General features: G+C 42.9%; 1 protein-coding gene across 5 annotated transcripts in view; it reads left to right on the plus strand.

Moving 5' to 3' along the window:
• Positions 1–13,302, plus strand: part of LOC117358224 (cyclic GMP-AMP synthase-like) — a 66,198-nt gene extending 52,896 nt beyond the window's left edge. For all 5 annotated transcript variants that reach the window (XR_004538970.1, XM_033939899.1, XM_033939898.1 and 2 more), the window contains 2 exons: positions 10,817–10,916; positions 12,251–13,302. Coding sequence is in view for 4 of the 5 variants with exons in the window: in XM_033939899.1 (XP_033795790.1) it covers positions 10,817–10,916; positions 12,251–12,593 (443 nt within the window). In the remaining variant the exon portion in view is untranslated. The remainder of the gene's footprint in view (positions 1–10,816; positions 10,917–12,250) is intronic.
• The last annotated feature ends 986 nt before the right edge of the window (positions 13,303–14,288 follow it).

Below are 14,288 nucleotides of genomic sequence, written 5' to 3' on the forward strand. Positions count from 1 at the left end.
TATCCGCGCTCTTCAATCTCTCTCTTAGTACGGGTAACGTCCCGATGGACTGGAAGACGGCTAACGTCATTCCACTCCACAAGAAAGGCTGCAAGATGGAGACAGCAAGTGAGTCTCACATCAATAGTGTGCAAACTAATGGAAACTCTAATCAAACGCCAATTGGATACGATCCTGAACGAGGAGAATCTACGGGATCCCCGTCAACATGGATTTACTAAGGGGAGATCCTGCCAATCCAACCTGATCAGCTTCTTTGACTGGGTGACGAGGAAGCTGGATGTTGGGGAGTCCCTGGACATCGTGTACCTGGACTTCAGTAAAGCATTCGATAGCGTACCACACCGCAGGTTGCTGAGCAAGATGAGTTCTAAAGGATTGGGCGACACATTGACGAAATGGGTTGGGAACTGGCTTGGAGGTAGGCTTCAGAAGGTAGTGGTGAACGGCACCCCCTCCGAAATGACGGAGGTAATCAGTGGAGTGCAACAGGGCTCGGTCCTGGGCCTGATCCTATTCAACATCCAAACTAAGCAATGTAGTGGGCAAAAGCACAACAGTCATTCAATGTCTGACAACATGATGCACGACCTACTCCTACTGGAGCGCTGGTCTAGGTCCTGGCAACTCAGCTTCAATGCCAAAAAATGCAAAGTCATGCACCTGGGCAGCCAAAATCCATGCAAGACTTACACCCTTAATGGCGAGATCCTAACAAGAACTGAAGCAGAACGAGACTTAGGGGTGATCGTCAGTGAGAACATGAAGACCGCCAATCAAGTGGAGCAAGCTTCATCCAAGGCAAGGCAAATCATAGGTTGCATACGCAGGAGTTTCGTCAGCCGTAAGCCTGAAATCATTATGCCATTGTATAGATCCATGGTGAGGCCCCACCTGGAATACTGTGTGCAAATCTGGAGGCCGCATTACCGTCAGGATGTGCTGAGACTGGAGTCGGTCCAGAGAATGGCCACCCAGATGGTCTCGGGACTCAAGGATCTCCCGTACGAGGAACGGCTGGATAAGTTGCAGCTGTACTCACTCGAGGAATGCAGAGAGAGGGGTGACATGATCAAGACATTCAAGTATCTCACGGGCCGCATCGAGGTGGAAGAAGATATCTTCTTTTTCAAGGGTCCCGCGGCAACAAGGGGGCATCCGTGGAAAATCAGGGGCGGGAAACTGCACGGGGACACCAGGAAATTATTTTTCACTGAAAGGGTGGTTAATCGCTGGAATAGTCTTCCACTTCAGGTTATTGATGCCAGCACCGTGCCTGATTTTAAGGCCAAATGGGATAGACATGTGGGATCTATTCACAGAGAAAGGTAGGGGAGGGTCATTGGGGTGGGCAGACTAGATGGGCCGTGGCCCTTATCTGCCATCTATTTCTATGTTTCTATGAGGTTGAAGAGGATCTTCTTTAAAGGACCCAAGGCAACAAGAGGGCATCCGTTGAAAATCAGGGGTGGGAAATTTCATGGCGACACCAGAAAATATTTCTTCACCGAAAGGGTGGTTGATCGCTGGAATAATCTTCCACAACAGGTAATTGAGGCCAGCAGCGTGCCAGATTTTAAGAAAAGATTTTAAGGATTGGCATGTGGGATCTCTTGATGGAGGTAGTTAGGGGGTGGGCCATTAGTGTGGGCAGACTAGATGGGCCGTGGCCCTTTTCTGCCATCATGTTCTATGTTTCTATGACCTACCTCCCTTTTTGTGGAGCGAGATAACGTTGGCAGTTTTCCAGTCTAGGGGTACTTTTCCCTTGGTCAGGGAAAGATTGAAGAGCATGGCCAACGGCTCTGCTAGGACATCGCTCAATTCTCGAAGTACTCTAGGGTGTAGATTATCCGGGCCCATAGCTTTGTTCACTTTTATTTTTGATAGCTCATGGTAGACTTCGCTTGCAGTAAATTCCATGTCCCAGAATAGGTCTTCCGAACCCCCCCTTGTCTGTAGCTGAGGACTGGATCCTAGTGCTTCGCAGGTGAAGACTGAACAGAAGTAGTTATTGAGTATTTCTGCTTTGTCTGCGTCCGAGTCTGTAAAATTGCCGTCAGGTTTCTTTAGGTGCCCAATACCACTTGTGTTCTTCTTCCTGTTGCTAACGTATTTAAAAAAGGAATTTCTCCCCTTTCTATACCTGCCTAGCTATGTTTTCTTCCATCCGGAGTTTAGCCTCTCAGACTGTCGTTTTAACTTTTCTGGATTTAGCCATATAGGTTTCTTTGCTGTGATTGTTTGTAGGTAACAAACGCTTTTTTTTTTTTTTAACTAGTTCTGAGATCTCCGCGAAGAACCACTGTGGTCTGTTGTTCCTGCATCGTTTGCTCACGGTTTTTATGTATATGTTGGTTGCTTCTAGCAGGGTAGATTTCAGAGTCGACCATAGTTCCTCTACATTGTCCGTTGTGCTTTGATTTTGCAGCACTTTGTAGACGTAGTCCCCCATGCCCTGAAAGTTAGTTTCTTTAAAATTTAGTACCTAAGTTGACATATTTGACCTAGTGGTTCCTTTCATGAGGTGGAACCACACCATGTTGTGATCGCTGGATGCCAAGGTGTCTCCCACCGATACCTCTGTGACACTGTCACCGTTGGTGAGCAATAGGTCCAGGATTGCCTGCTCCCTGGTGGGTTCCAATACCATCTGCTTGAGGCATGCTTCTCGCATGGAGGCTAGTATCCTCTTGCTGCCGCTGGTTGTAGCGGAAGGTTTGTTCCAGTCTACAACGGGCATATTGAAGTCTCCCACCAGCACTGTATCTCCACGCAGTGTGATGGTCTCAATGTCTTCGATTAGCTCATCGTCTGCTTGCTCCTTTGTCTAGGTGGTCTGTATACAACACCAAGATACAGTCATTTGTTATTGCCCCTGGCAAGGTTCACCCAGAGGGACTCTCCCGTATATTTGATGTCTGTGATTTTAGTAACTTTGATGTCTTCTCTAATGTACAGTGCTTTCCTTCCTGATTTGCCCTCTCTGTCTCGACGGAGTAAGTTATATCCTGGTATGACCATATCCCATCCGTGGGACTCAGAGAACCATGTTTCTGATATCGCCACTACATCAAGGTCGGCGTTTCTCATTTCATTTCCAGTTCTAATATTTTGTTGCCTAAGCTATGGGCATTAGCATACATGGCTGTCCATTCTTTCTTTTTGTATGGAGTGTTTTCTGACTGAGATAGTTTGTCCCCTTCAATCTTGCCTTTGTCACTCCTTCTGATGCCTCGGTCTCCTTCAGTGTCCAAGCGATTTCTCCCCCCCCGACCTCCTGTCCATGCGAGTTTTCCCCACTGACCCCAAGATGGAGTCTCCATCTCTTCCTTTGTCCCCCACTCTACCGACTTGATTACTTACCTCAGATACTAAGTCCCTGTCTTTCGCTCTGCCTTCTTCCCTCCTTCTGTCCCCTTTAGTATTCGCGCGATTTCTTACCTCCGAGTTACTTACCCAACTCACCAAGTGAGCCAGGCGTCATCCCAGGACATTCTTCCCTCTTCTGGTTAGGTGTAGGCCATTGGGCCCCTGCAGTCCTTGAAGTGCCCCTCTGTGGTATAGGAAACCGAAGTTCATCTCCTTGCACCATCCCCTTACCACTCGTTAGTCCTCTTGATCCTTTCTTCTCTGGCTCTCCCTTTGTCTGTTACCAGTAGGATGGAGGAGAAGACCACTTGCGCTTCCATTTGCTTCAGTTTCTCTCCTAGGGCTCTGAAGTCTTCCTGTATGTTCTCCAGGGAGTTCCTGGCAGTATAGTCCAAAGTGGATGAGGAGCATTGGGTAGTAGTCTTGGGGCTTGATTATTTTTCCTATGCAGGTATTCACATCCCGGATCTTGGCTTTTGGTAGACAGCAGACCTCTCTTGCTTGTAGATCAGGTCTGCATACCGGTCCCTCGGTTCCCCGCAGCATAGAGTCTCCAATGACAACTACTCTGTGCTTCTTGGGAGGGTACTGATTTGTTACTTCTTGATTTGGGGTCGTCTGCTGGGTTTCGAGATTGCACTCCTGGATGTCTTCCTGAATGTCCATCTGAGTTCTGCTGGCGAGACTTTCTTGTAGGAGCTGAAATCTGTTGCTTAGGGTGATCTGCGGAGTTGATGTAATGTTGCTGTGCTTGCTTGAAGATAATCTAGAGGAGGAGGACTGCCTTCTGTGTTTGCTTGCAGAGGTGACTAGTTGCCAGGTGTCTTCATCTCTTATCTCTTCTTGTACCCCAACCGATACTTCCAATGCTGTGGGCCTGTCTTCTTGCCCTTGCTCGGAGACCTGAGATAGTTCTAGGAGGATTCCATCGATGAATACCTCGCTCTCTCGGATACTTCTTAGCCGCTGCACTTCTTCCCTCAGACTTGTCAGTTCCTGTAGGATGTCTCCATTGAGCTGTTGCTGGGCGTCCTCTTCCATCTGCACAGAGACTGAAGTCTTCAGGTGGGGGTCAGCTTCGGTCTGTATAGAGATCTCCACCGTCCATTGGGGGGGGTCTTCCTTAATCTGCACGGAGACTGTGGCCTTCATCTGGATCTCTTTGGCAGCCGGGGGGTTGATCTTGATTGTAGTCTTGGTGCTTCTCGTATTCCCTGCCATTCTTGTGGGTTTTTGGGGTTTTTTTTAATACCTGGGTTTGTATTTCGTTTGTTGGTGTGAGTTGGTTGGTTTGCCTGCAAGTGTTGGTTGTTGTTTTGCCTGATGGGTGTTGTTTAGTCTGTTCGCTATGCATTAGCTAGCTATGTGTTATTTGTTGCTGAATCACCGGAGTACTGCACTACCGGCAAATGATTTGTCGCGCAGTAGTTAGGTATACTTCTAGCTATATGTTTGGTCTTATCACTAGCTTGGTTTGTTGTGCAGTATACTTTTGGCCTTAACACTGGCTAGATTTGTCATGCAGTATCTAGTTAAACATATCGTGCAGTAACGTTCTGATTAATGGTAACTTTTGTTCAGCAGTAGGTTTTACAATAGGCTATACTTTCTGATTAAAGGCTATACGTTCTGATTAATGGTAACTTTTTGTTTAGCAATAGGTTTTACAATAAACAATACAATAGTTTTACAGTAAACAATACAATAGGTTATACTATTAGTTCTTAATAACAGATAGCCCCCCCCCTTTTTTTTTTTTTTGTTCATTTAGCAATAGGCTATACTTTTGGTCTTATTACTAGTTTGATTTCTCATGCAGTAGCTAGATTATACTTATCGTGCAGTGTAAGGACCAGTTTTACAGAGAGGTGCAAACTACTGTAATGGATGTCCGGTCTGCAACAGATCCGATCAGCTTCCCAGCAGGCACTTCACAAAGGCGCTCACTAAAGCGCTCACTACCAGTGTTTTTTCCTAAGCCTCATTCTCATGCTGAGGAAGCCGTTTGCATACTTTGGACTGTAAACTAGCTTTAGCCTATTACATTGACCAGACAAAGCCTCATCGCACACCTCCTCAATTGTTCATATCTTTTGATTCAAACAAGTTGGGACATCCTGTTTCCAAGAGAACAATTTTCAACTGGCTGGCTGCCTGTATCTTGTTCTGCTATGCTCAGACTGGTCTGGCACTGGAGAGTCATGTCACAGCCCATAAAATTAGAGCTATGGCAGCTTCTGTAGCTTTCCTCAGATCTACTCCTATTGAGGAAATCTGTAAAGCTGCCACTAGTCCTCAGTTCATACCTTCACTTCTCACTACTGTCTGGAGACTTTCTCCAGACAGGATGGGCACTTTGGCCAATCTGTGTTTATAAAATTTATTTTCCTAAAGGCCAACTCTCCCACCATCCCATAGCTTGGAGATCACCTATACGTGAGAATATGCTGCCTGCTTGTCCTGGGATAAAGCACAGTTACTTACCTTAATGGGTGTTATCTAGGGACAACAGGCAGATATTCTCACAACCCACTCACCTCCCTGGTTGGCTTCTTAGCTGGCTTATCTTAACTGAGGGACTGCGTGCCCTACATCAGGCAGGAAGGCACTTGTACATGCGCGGTTTGGGCTATTGCAAACTTTCTTAAAGTAGAGATGCACTTTTAAAGTGGTCCGTACCGGGGCTCCATCGGTGATATCACCCATACGTGAGAATATCTGCCTGTTGTCCCTGGATAACCCCTGTTACGGTAAGTAACTGCTATATTTGCTTGATCTGGGTGTAGTAAAACCTGTTCTATTTGAGGAGCAGAGACTAGGTCGATAGTCTCTTTATTTCATGGCCCAAGGAAGGGCAACTCTCTTTTTGGCCATTCTGGATAGAAACAGAGAAATATGATGGCAGATAAAGACCAAATGGTCTATTCAGTCTGCTCATCCACAGCATCCAGTATCTTCTCCTCTCCCTAAGAGAGCCCACATGCCTGTCTTGTGCTTTCTTGAATTCAGACACAGTCTTTGTCTCCACCACCTCTACCGGGAGCCTATTCTATGCATTTACTACCCTTTCTGTAAACAAGATTACACTTTTTAAGTTCATCCTGTGTTTTCTCATTCTGGTACTTCCTTTCAAATGAAAGAGACTCATGCGCATTTATGCCATGTTTGTATTTAAAAGTCTCTGTAATATCTCCCCTCTTTCGCCTTTCCTCCAAAGTATACATATTAAGATCTATAAGTCTGTCCCCATACGCCTTATGACAAAAATCACTGACCATTGTATTAACCTTCCTCTGGACCGACTCCATCCTGTGTATATCTTTTTGAAGGTGCGGTCTCCAGAATTGTACATAATATTCTAAATAGGTCTCACCAGAGTTTTATACAGGGGCATCAATACCTCCTTTTTCCTGGCCATACCTCTCCATATGCACCTTAGAATACTTCTATCTTTTTATTTTAGATATTTATTTATTTATTCAATTTTCTATACCATTCTCCCAGGAGAGCTCAGAGCGGTTTTCATGAGTTTATTCAAGTACTCAAGCATTTTTCCCTGTCTGTCCTGGCTGGCTCACAATCTATCTAATGTACCTGTGGCTATGGGGGGATTAAGTCACTTGCCCAGGTCACAAGGAGTAGTGTCGGTTTGAACCCACAACCCCAGGGTGCTGAAGTTGTAGCTTTAACCACTGTGCAACACTCTCCCCAGCACCTTTTCGACCTGTTTGACCACCTTAAGATCATTACATACTATCACTCCAAGTTTTGCTCCCTTTTTCGTGCACAAAAATTCTTCACTCCCTAAACTGTACCATTCCCTCGGGTTTTTGCAGCCAAATCTAAAAGAAGTGAATGCCTACATTCAAGATCAGCATTTTAATACGGACATGTTCTGGTCTGTGATTGTTTTGGTTAACTGGGCAAGTTCTTAACATCCTTGGACCTCAAGGAAGTTTACCTGTGCATTCCTATTGTGGACACCACAAGCAATATCTCTACTTTTGTGTACTTGGGTGCCATTTCCAGTTAAGAGCTTTTGCCATTTGGACTGGCCACAGCCTCATAAGAACATAAGAATTGCCACTGCTGGGTCAGACTAGTGGTCCATTGTGCCCAGTAGTCTGCTCCCACGGCGGCCCTTAGGTCAAAGACCAGTGCTCTAACTGAGACCAGCCCTACCTGTGTACGTTCTGGTTCAGCAGGAACTTGTCTAACTTTGTCTTGAATCCCTGGAGGGTGTTTTCCCCTATAACAGCCTCCGGAAGAGCATTCCAGTTTTCCTCCATACTTTTTCTAACGTGGTGGCGGCCCTTCTGAGACCACCCCACTTCAGAGTGTCCAGTATAAGAAAGAGGGCTAAAGGGTCTCCAAAACCCGCTTGATTAAACACTAAAAGTGTAATTTCAAAACTTCATGGGTGATGATGTCAATCCTTAGCCCTTATTATCACCTCATCCTTAATGTTTTGCTTAACACTTGCTGTTGTTCCCTAGTTATATAAACCACTTTAAATAAAACATTAGAACAGAAAGTATTTTCACTTATCTTTAATGTGCAGAATCACTAGCCTGCCCCTACGGTTCACGTTTTGCCATATAAAATCTTTGTCAAGGGTTCTAAAGGACGCTTGACAGGCTGTTTCCAGTTAACCTCACTTCACCATCTTCCGTATCTTGTTAGTGGCCCATCTGAGACTCCAGGGCATTTGGGTGCATCCCAACCTAGGTGATTGGCTGATTCAGGCTAACTCCAAGGCAGAGGACAGGGGAGCAACCTCTCAGGTCATTGCTCTCCTAGAGGAACTGCGCTGAGTGGATCTCCACATTGGGCGGTAGTTGCCACCAATATGTGAGTCTCCTCAATTAGGGAGCCTATTGTTTGGGCAGAGTGATACAGGAGACCTGATCCCTGCTGGAGGCAGTGTGGTTGATCAGTCGTCTGGAGATTCAAGTGGTGCATCTGGCTTTGGTGGATTTCCTGCCGCTGCTTTGAGGGAAGGCAGTCTGGATGATGATGGACAATACTACAGCACTAGCCTACATAAACAAGGTGGTATCAGGAGCTAGGCAGTGGCTTTGGAAGTTGTAATTCTCCGATGATGACAACTACAGACCATGTTAACAGTTCATACAGTGAGAAGGACAACGTTCAGGTAGACTTTCTCAGCTTCTACAGGTTGGATCCCAGGGAATGAGGAAGTAAAGTTAGAGGTCTCTCAGCTTATTCAGAACTGGTGGATCAACTAGTGTTTGACCTGATGTGAAGAAGTGCTTCTTCAGCTGCTGAATGGAGGCAGCCTCACAGGGAATAAATGCCCTGTCCAGCTATGGCAGGCAGAGGAGCCCTCTATACTTTCCCTTCATGGCATCTAATAGGCTGCCTCTTGCGTAGAATAGCTTGCCACCTTCATCTTGTTCTGGTGACTCCAGATTGGTCCTGTCACTCAATGATAGGAAGACATGCAAAAGTGGCATTGTGAGACTCAAAAGTGAAGGGGAGAAATATGTAGAAGCTGATAAAGAAAAGGATGAATTGCTTAACAAATATTTCTATTCTGTGTTCAGGGCTGAAGTGCCAGGAGCAGGACTGCAGAAGACAAACGCAAATAGGGATGGAGGAGTGGTAGACCCTGATTGATTTTCAGAGGGCTGTGTTTGTGAGGAGCTATCTAAATTAAAGGCAGCCAAAGTGATGGGGCTGGATGATGTACACTCAAGTGCTGGGAATGCAAACTGTAAAACAATGCTAGTAGAAAAGCCCAAAAATCAAACAACAGGGAGACCTGGGGGGCCAAAACATGGACTGTGCTGGGTCATTAACTGGATCCTTTCACTACGAGGACATCACATTTATTGGACTTTTTATACGTACATAGTAACATAGTAGAATACGGCAGATAAAGACCCGAATGGTCCATCCAGTCTGCCCAACCTGATTCAATTTAAATGTTTTCTTCTTAGCTATTTCTGGGCAAGAATCCAATGTGTTTTTATTCATGTGTTTCTGTATTTATTTTGAGTTTATAGAAATAAAAGATTGTTTGTTTCAAGGTTGACGTGTTCTATCCTACTCCCCACTTGTTCTTTCTCTACAATTTTGGAGACCGCACCTTCAAAAAGATGTAAAAAGGATAGAGATGGTCCAGAGGAAGGCTACTAAAATGGTGTGTGATCTTTGTCATAAGGCATATGGGGACACACTTGTAGATCTCAATATGTAATATTTTGGAGGAAAGGCGGGAGAGGGGAGATATGATAGAGAGGTTTAAATAACTACGTGGAGTAAAAGCGTATGAATTGAGTCTCTCTTATTTGAAAGGAAGCTCTGGAATGAGAGGGCATAGGATCAAGTTAATAGGTGATAGGCTCAGGAGTAATCTAAGGAAATATCTTTTTTACAGAAAGGGTGGTAGATATGTGGAGCAGTCTCCTGGAAGAGGTGATGAAGACAGAGACTGTGTCTGAATTCAAGAAAACGTGGGATAGGCACATTGGATCTCTTAGAGAGAGGAAGAGATAATGGTTACTGCAGATGGGCAGACTGGATAAGCCATTTGGCATTTATCTGCCATCATATTTCTATGTTTTTATGTTTCTATGGGTTAAGTCCCGGGCAGTTACACATAAGGAGATTTGTAGGGTGACTAAATAGTTCACCCTTCATGAAATTATATGGGGTGTATATAGTGGCATGACTGGACACCGCTTTGGGTCCTCAGTGCTAGCAGCAGGCTCATATGCCCTGCCCCAAACTTAGGGGATTGCTTTGGTGCATCCCACTGGTTCAAGACTCGTATGCCTTTTGTACTAGAAGGAAAGATTAGGTTCTTACCTCGATAATATTTTTTATAGTAGAAAGGCATACGAGTCTTGAAGGCCCGCCCTGTCAGATTTAAATTAGCTTGCTTACTGTCTCAGATATGTATGTTTTCTAGATGCTTGACCATTTCTGTCAAACAGGTCTGATAAGAGATGAAATTACTCTCTGTTGCAAAAGGACAGATGAGAGACTTTGCAGAACTGCATAAGTATTAGTGCCACCTTGTTTATTTTAGGTACTTATTGGTGATTGATTTCTTTAATGGTATTCATTTACGAGCAGCAAAATCTTGGCTGTGCCATGGAGTACCCCATGCCCCTCTTCTTTATTTCTCCTCTTATAGTTGTTATCAACTGCTTTGGTATGAACTGAGGAGAAACAGCACAGCCCAGTGATGCAGGAAGGAGCCGAAAAACGTAGATGACGCTGTCTATACAAACTCGTGAGTAGAGGTGAATAACCCATTGGTTTAAGACACATGCCTTTTTACTAAAAAGAAGATTATCGAGGTAAGAACCTAATCTTTCCTTATGATATATATGATAAGAGGCATTTCACAACGGTTATAAACAAATCAGTGGAAATATTATGATTTTTTTGTTTTTATTCTGTTTCCAATCAGAGACTTGGTGCCTTTCTTTCCCACACATTGAAAAAGAAATGTTAAACAATCATGGCAAATTAAAAACTTGTTGTGAATTAAATGGACCAAAATGCTGCAGGTCAGTATTGTTTGCTTTGCAAATAATCAGTTTTCAATTGTATGACTTACGGCCTCTTTTACAAAGCCGCGCTAAAGGCCCTGAAGCCCATAGAGATTTAAAGGGCTTCGGGGCTGTTGCTGCGCAGCAGCTGCTATTGTGGCTTTGTAAAAGAGGCCGTTAGCTATTATGATAAACATTATTTTAAAGAGAATACATGTTTTGTTTTTAATTTATAATTTGTGATTGTCTACCTCTCTAGTGTGGACTCTTAGATGACATAACTATTAATTTGGGAATTATAAGGTCACTTTTGATCTGTCTCTGGGCTTTTAAAACTATTCCATTATGTCTTTTACTGAAGACAGCATTGCATTTTGAATATATAAAAAAAACATGCAATTAAACTGTGGGCCCCTTTTACAAAGCCACAGTAGTGATTCTCCCACAGCAAATGCACTGACACCCATAGGAATTGAATGGGCTTCACTGCATTTGTCGAGGAGGAATCACTACCACAGCTTTGCAAAAGGAGTCCTATCATATATTGGACAATTGTTATGTTCTGTTTTGACATCATAACATTTCAGCTTTAAGATATTTTGTCAGTACTGAAATAGGGATACAGAATTTCTCAGGCTGAATTTTATGTCTTATGAAAAATTTTTTAAAAACCCACATGTAAGTAAATAATTTATACATCCATGATGATTGCTGTTCAGGTCTTGTCTGCGGACTACCGCAACCATCATGGATGCATAAATTATTTACTTAATCATGATGCCAGCTGCAGAAGTCTAAGAGAACAAATTTATACATCCCTTTATTATTTTGACTTTGAAAGGAAGAGCAACATGTAGGGTAACATATAGGGTACATATAGAGTAACATAAAATAGAATTTAGAGTTTTGGGGAAGGCTATTTGATTTAAAGGTCAGAAATAAATTGGTAAATTCAGAGGGGCAGTTAAACATCTTCATTTCCAGTCATATTTCCTGAGCTCTCTAGCTGCTGATGTGTGGGGTGTGTGGGCAAAATATTGGTGGGGCCATGGCCCCTATAGCTTACCCCATTCTGCTGCTTATACAAAAAAAAAAAAACATATATAATATCAGGTACTCTTAAAAGCACCAATTCAGATTTTCTAACAAGACGACTTATGAGAAAAGACCAAACGTTTTTCATAGCATATTTTTTTTATTGGTAGAAATAATTAAGACTTAAACGATATACAGTATAACCCAATGTCATATTTTAAAGTGATTTTGTGCCATAATTATTGATAGTCTTACTTTTAGTTGTTTGGTTTTTTTGCCTCCTACAACTTTTTCTTTATCCTTTTTCCTTTTAACAGGAAAGCATGTTTGAGACTTTTGCAATATCTTCTACAAAAACTTCAGCATAAAAATGAAAGAAACCAGAAACTGGTCAAATTCTCTTCCTATCATGTTAAAACCGCATACTTCCATGCATGTGTTAGTCGACCTGATGACACAAATTGGAAACTTGAAGACCTTGATAATTGTTTTGAGATACTGGTGAATGACTTTGTAAATCATCTTCAGATTAAAGAACTTCTTCATTTTTTTATTCCTAGCATGAATCTTTTTGGTCTTTTTGATCAGAGCAGCTTAACATTCCTTTCAGATGAAATTGAATATCAAAGAAACAATGGCTTTCCCATTTTTATACCTTGAATTTATTCTTTTCATATTTTGAATTTTATTTTCATTAAATTACAAAAACAAGGCAGTAATTCAATTTCTGAAACTTTGTTCTTATGTTTATTACATAATAGAATATTTTGAGTGTAATTTTGAAGGGATGCAGTAGTTCTGAACCAGGGCAAGGTCAGCACACTGATCTAAGGCCCTGTGTAAGGATCTGAGACCCTGTGAAAGAAGTATGAATCCTTTCTCATTCCTTCTCCCCTCCTGCCACGTATACATTCTAAAGCAAGGAAAATGTTAATACCTTGCTGAGGCATTCCCCCCTCCCTTTTTGTCACAAGACTCTTGTCACATATTAACCTGACACAAGTTTACCCTTATCTTATCCCTTATCTTGTTTAAGAATTCCTTATATGGGCAATAATCAGACTTTGCCTATGTGCAAAAGCAGGCCTCTGTCACATGCTGAGTTTAAGGAGCATGCATTATAACCTTTGGACTGTCACATGCTATAGTAAGATTTTAGATATATTAGAAGGTACACAAGGGAATCACTTTATTGTAACTGTTATGATGTATTCAGATGTCACGTGAGATAGTAGCTTTGAGAATCGCATTAGATATGTAAACAAGGAGTTACCTTGGTATAATACACACTGTATATGCATGATGAAATTGTAACCTGAAAAGCATTAGCTAAGTAATTAAGAGAGTTAAGATTCTCAATAAAAGGGTGAGAGGCAATTCATTAGAGTCGCCTCATCCCGACCTGAGTCCTGTGTGAAGCCTCATTCTTACATAATTTTATAAAGTATCACCTGTAATATGTATTTTCCGTAGACAGCAAAATTAATCAGACACACAAGTGGGGTAACGTCATTGCTCATCACCAGGAAGGAACAGTTCAATGAGAACGCTGAACTTTGTTTTATAGATCCTGGTTAGGGTGCCATACCCAAGATATTGTAAGACTAGGGTTACATATGCTCAAATTTTACATTAAGTTCTGATTTTTGAGCTGGATACAGGCAGGGGCCAGTCTAAATTCTGGTAGGCCAAAGGATACGCTTTTGTTTTACTTTCATCAAATAAGCAGTCAGTCTTGGTGATTAATTTCAACTTGCTTTACTAACAGGAACTTTACAACTGGTAACTTATAACTTGATCTATACAGTTCAAAATGTCCAAATAGTCACTTTGATATTGAAGGGGAATGAGTTTAGAAACAAAGTCAAAAAGGGAAGGAAAACAGTCTCATTCCAGTCCAGTCTCTGCATATAATCCACTAGAGTGTAAGGAAACAACATGTGGACAAACAGAGCAATTGCCCTAGGCCCCCATGTCACTGAGGGCCCCAAACTTGCCTGAAGTTGAAAGAGAACCTGTAAGCAAGCTTTGGGGGTCCCCTCCCTAGCATCTGCCCTGAGCCCCATGTCTAGCACCGGTCCTGCATGTGGTAAATGCCATCCTATTCCTTTACATTCCAGAGTCGTCATCTTCTCAAAGTACTTAGTATTTCTGTCCCATCCCAGAACAGGGGATTTCCACTGGCACAATGAAAGAATGTCATAATGCCTCTGTATCGCTCTATGGTGTGACCTCACCTGGAGTATTATGTTCAGTTTTGGTCTCCTTTTCTCAAGAAAGATATAGCAGCACTAGAAAAGGTTCAAGAAAGCGACCAAGATGATAAAGGGGATGGAACTCTTCTCGTATGAGGAA

This window comes from Geotrypetes seraphini, chromosome 3, assembly GCF_902459505.1.
Source record: "Geotrypetes seraphini chromosome 3, aGeoSer1.1, whole genome shotgun sequence".
In the NCBI taxonomy this organism is placed as follows: domain Eukaryota; kingdom Metazoa; phylum Chordata; class Amphibia; order Gymnophiona; family Dermophiidae; genus Geotrypetes; species Geotrypetes seraphini.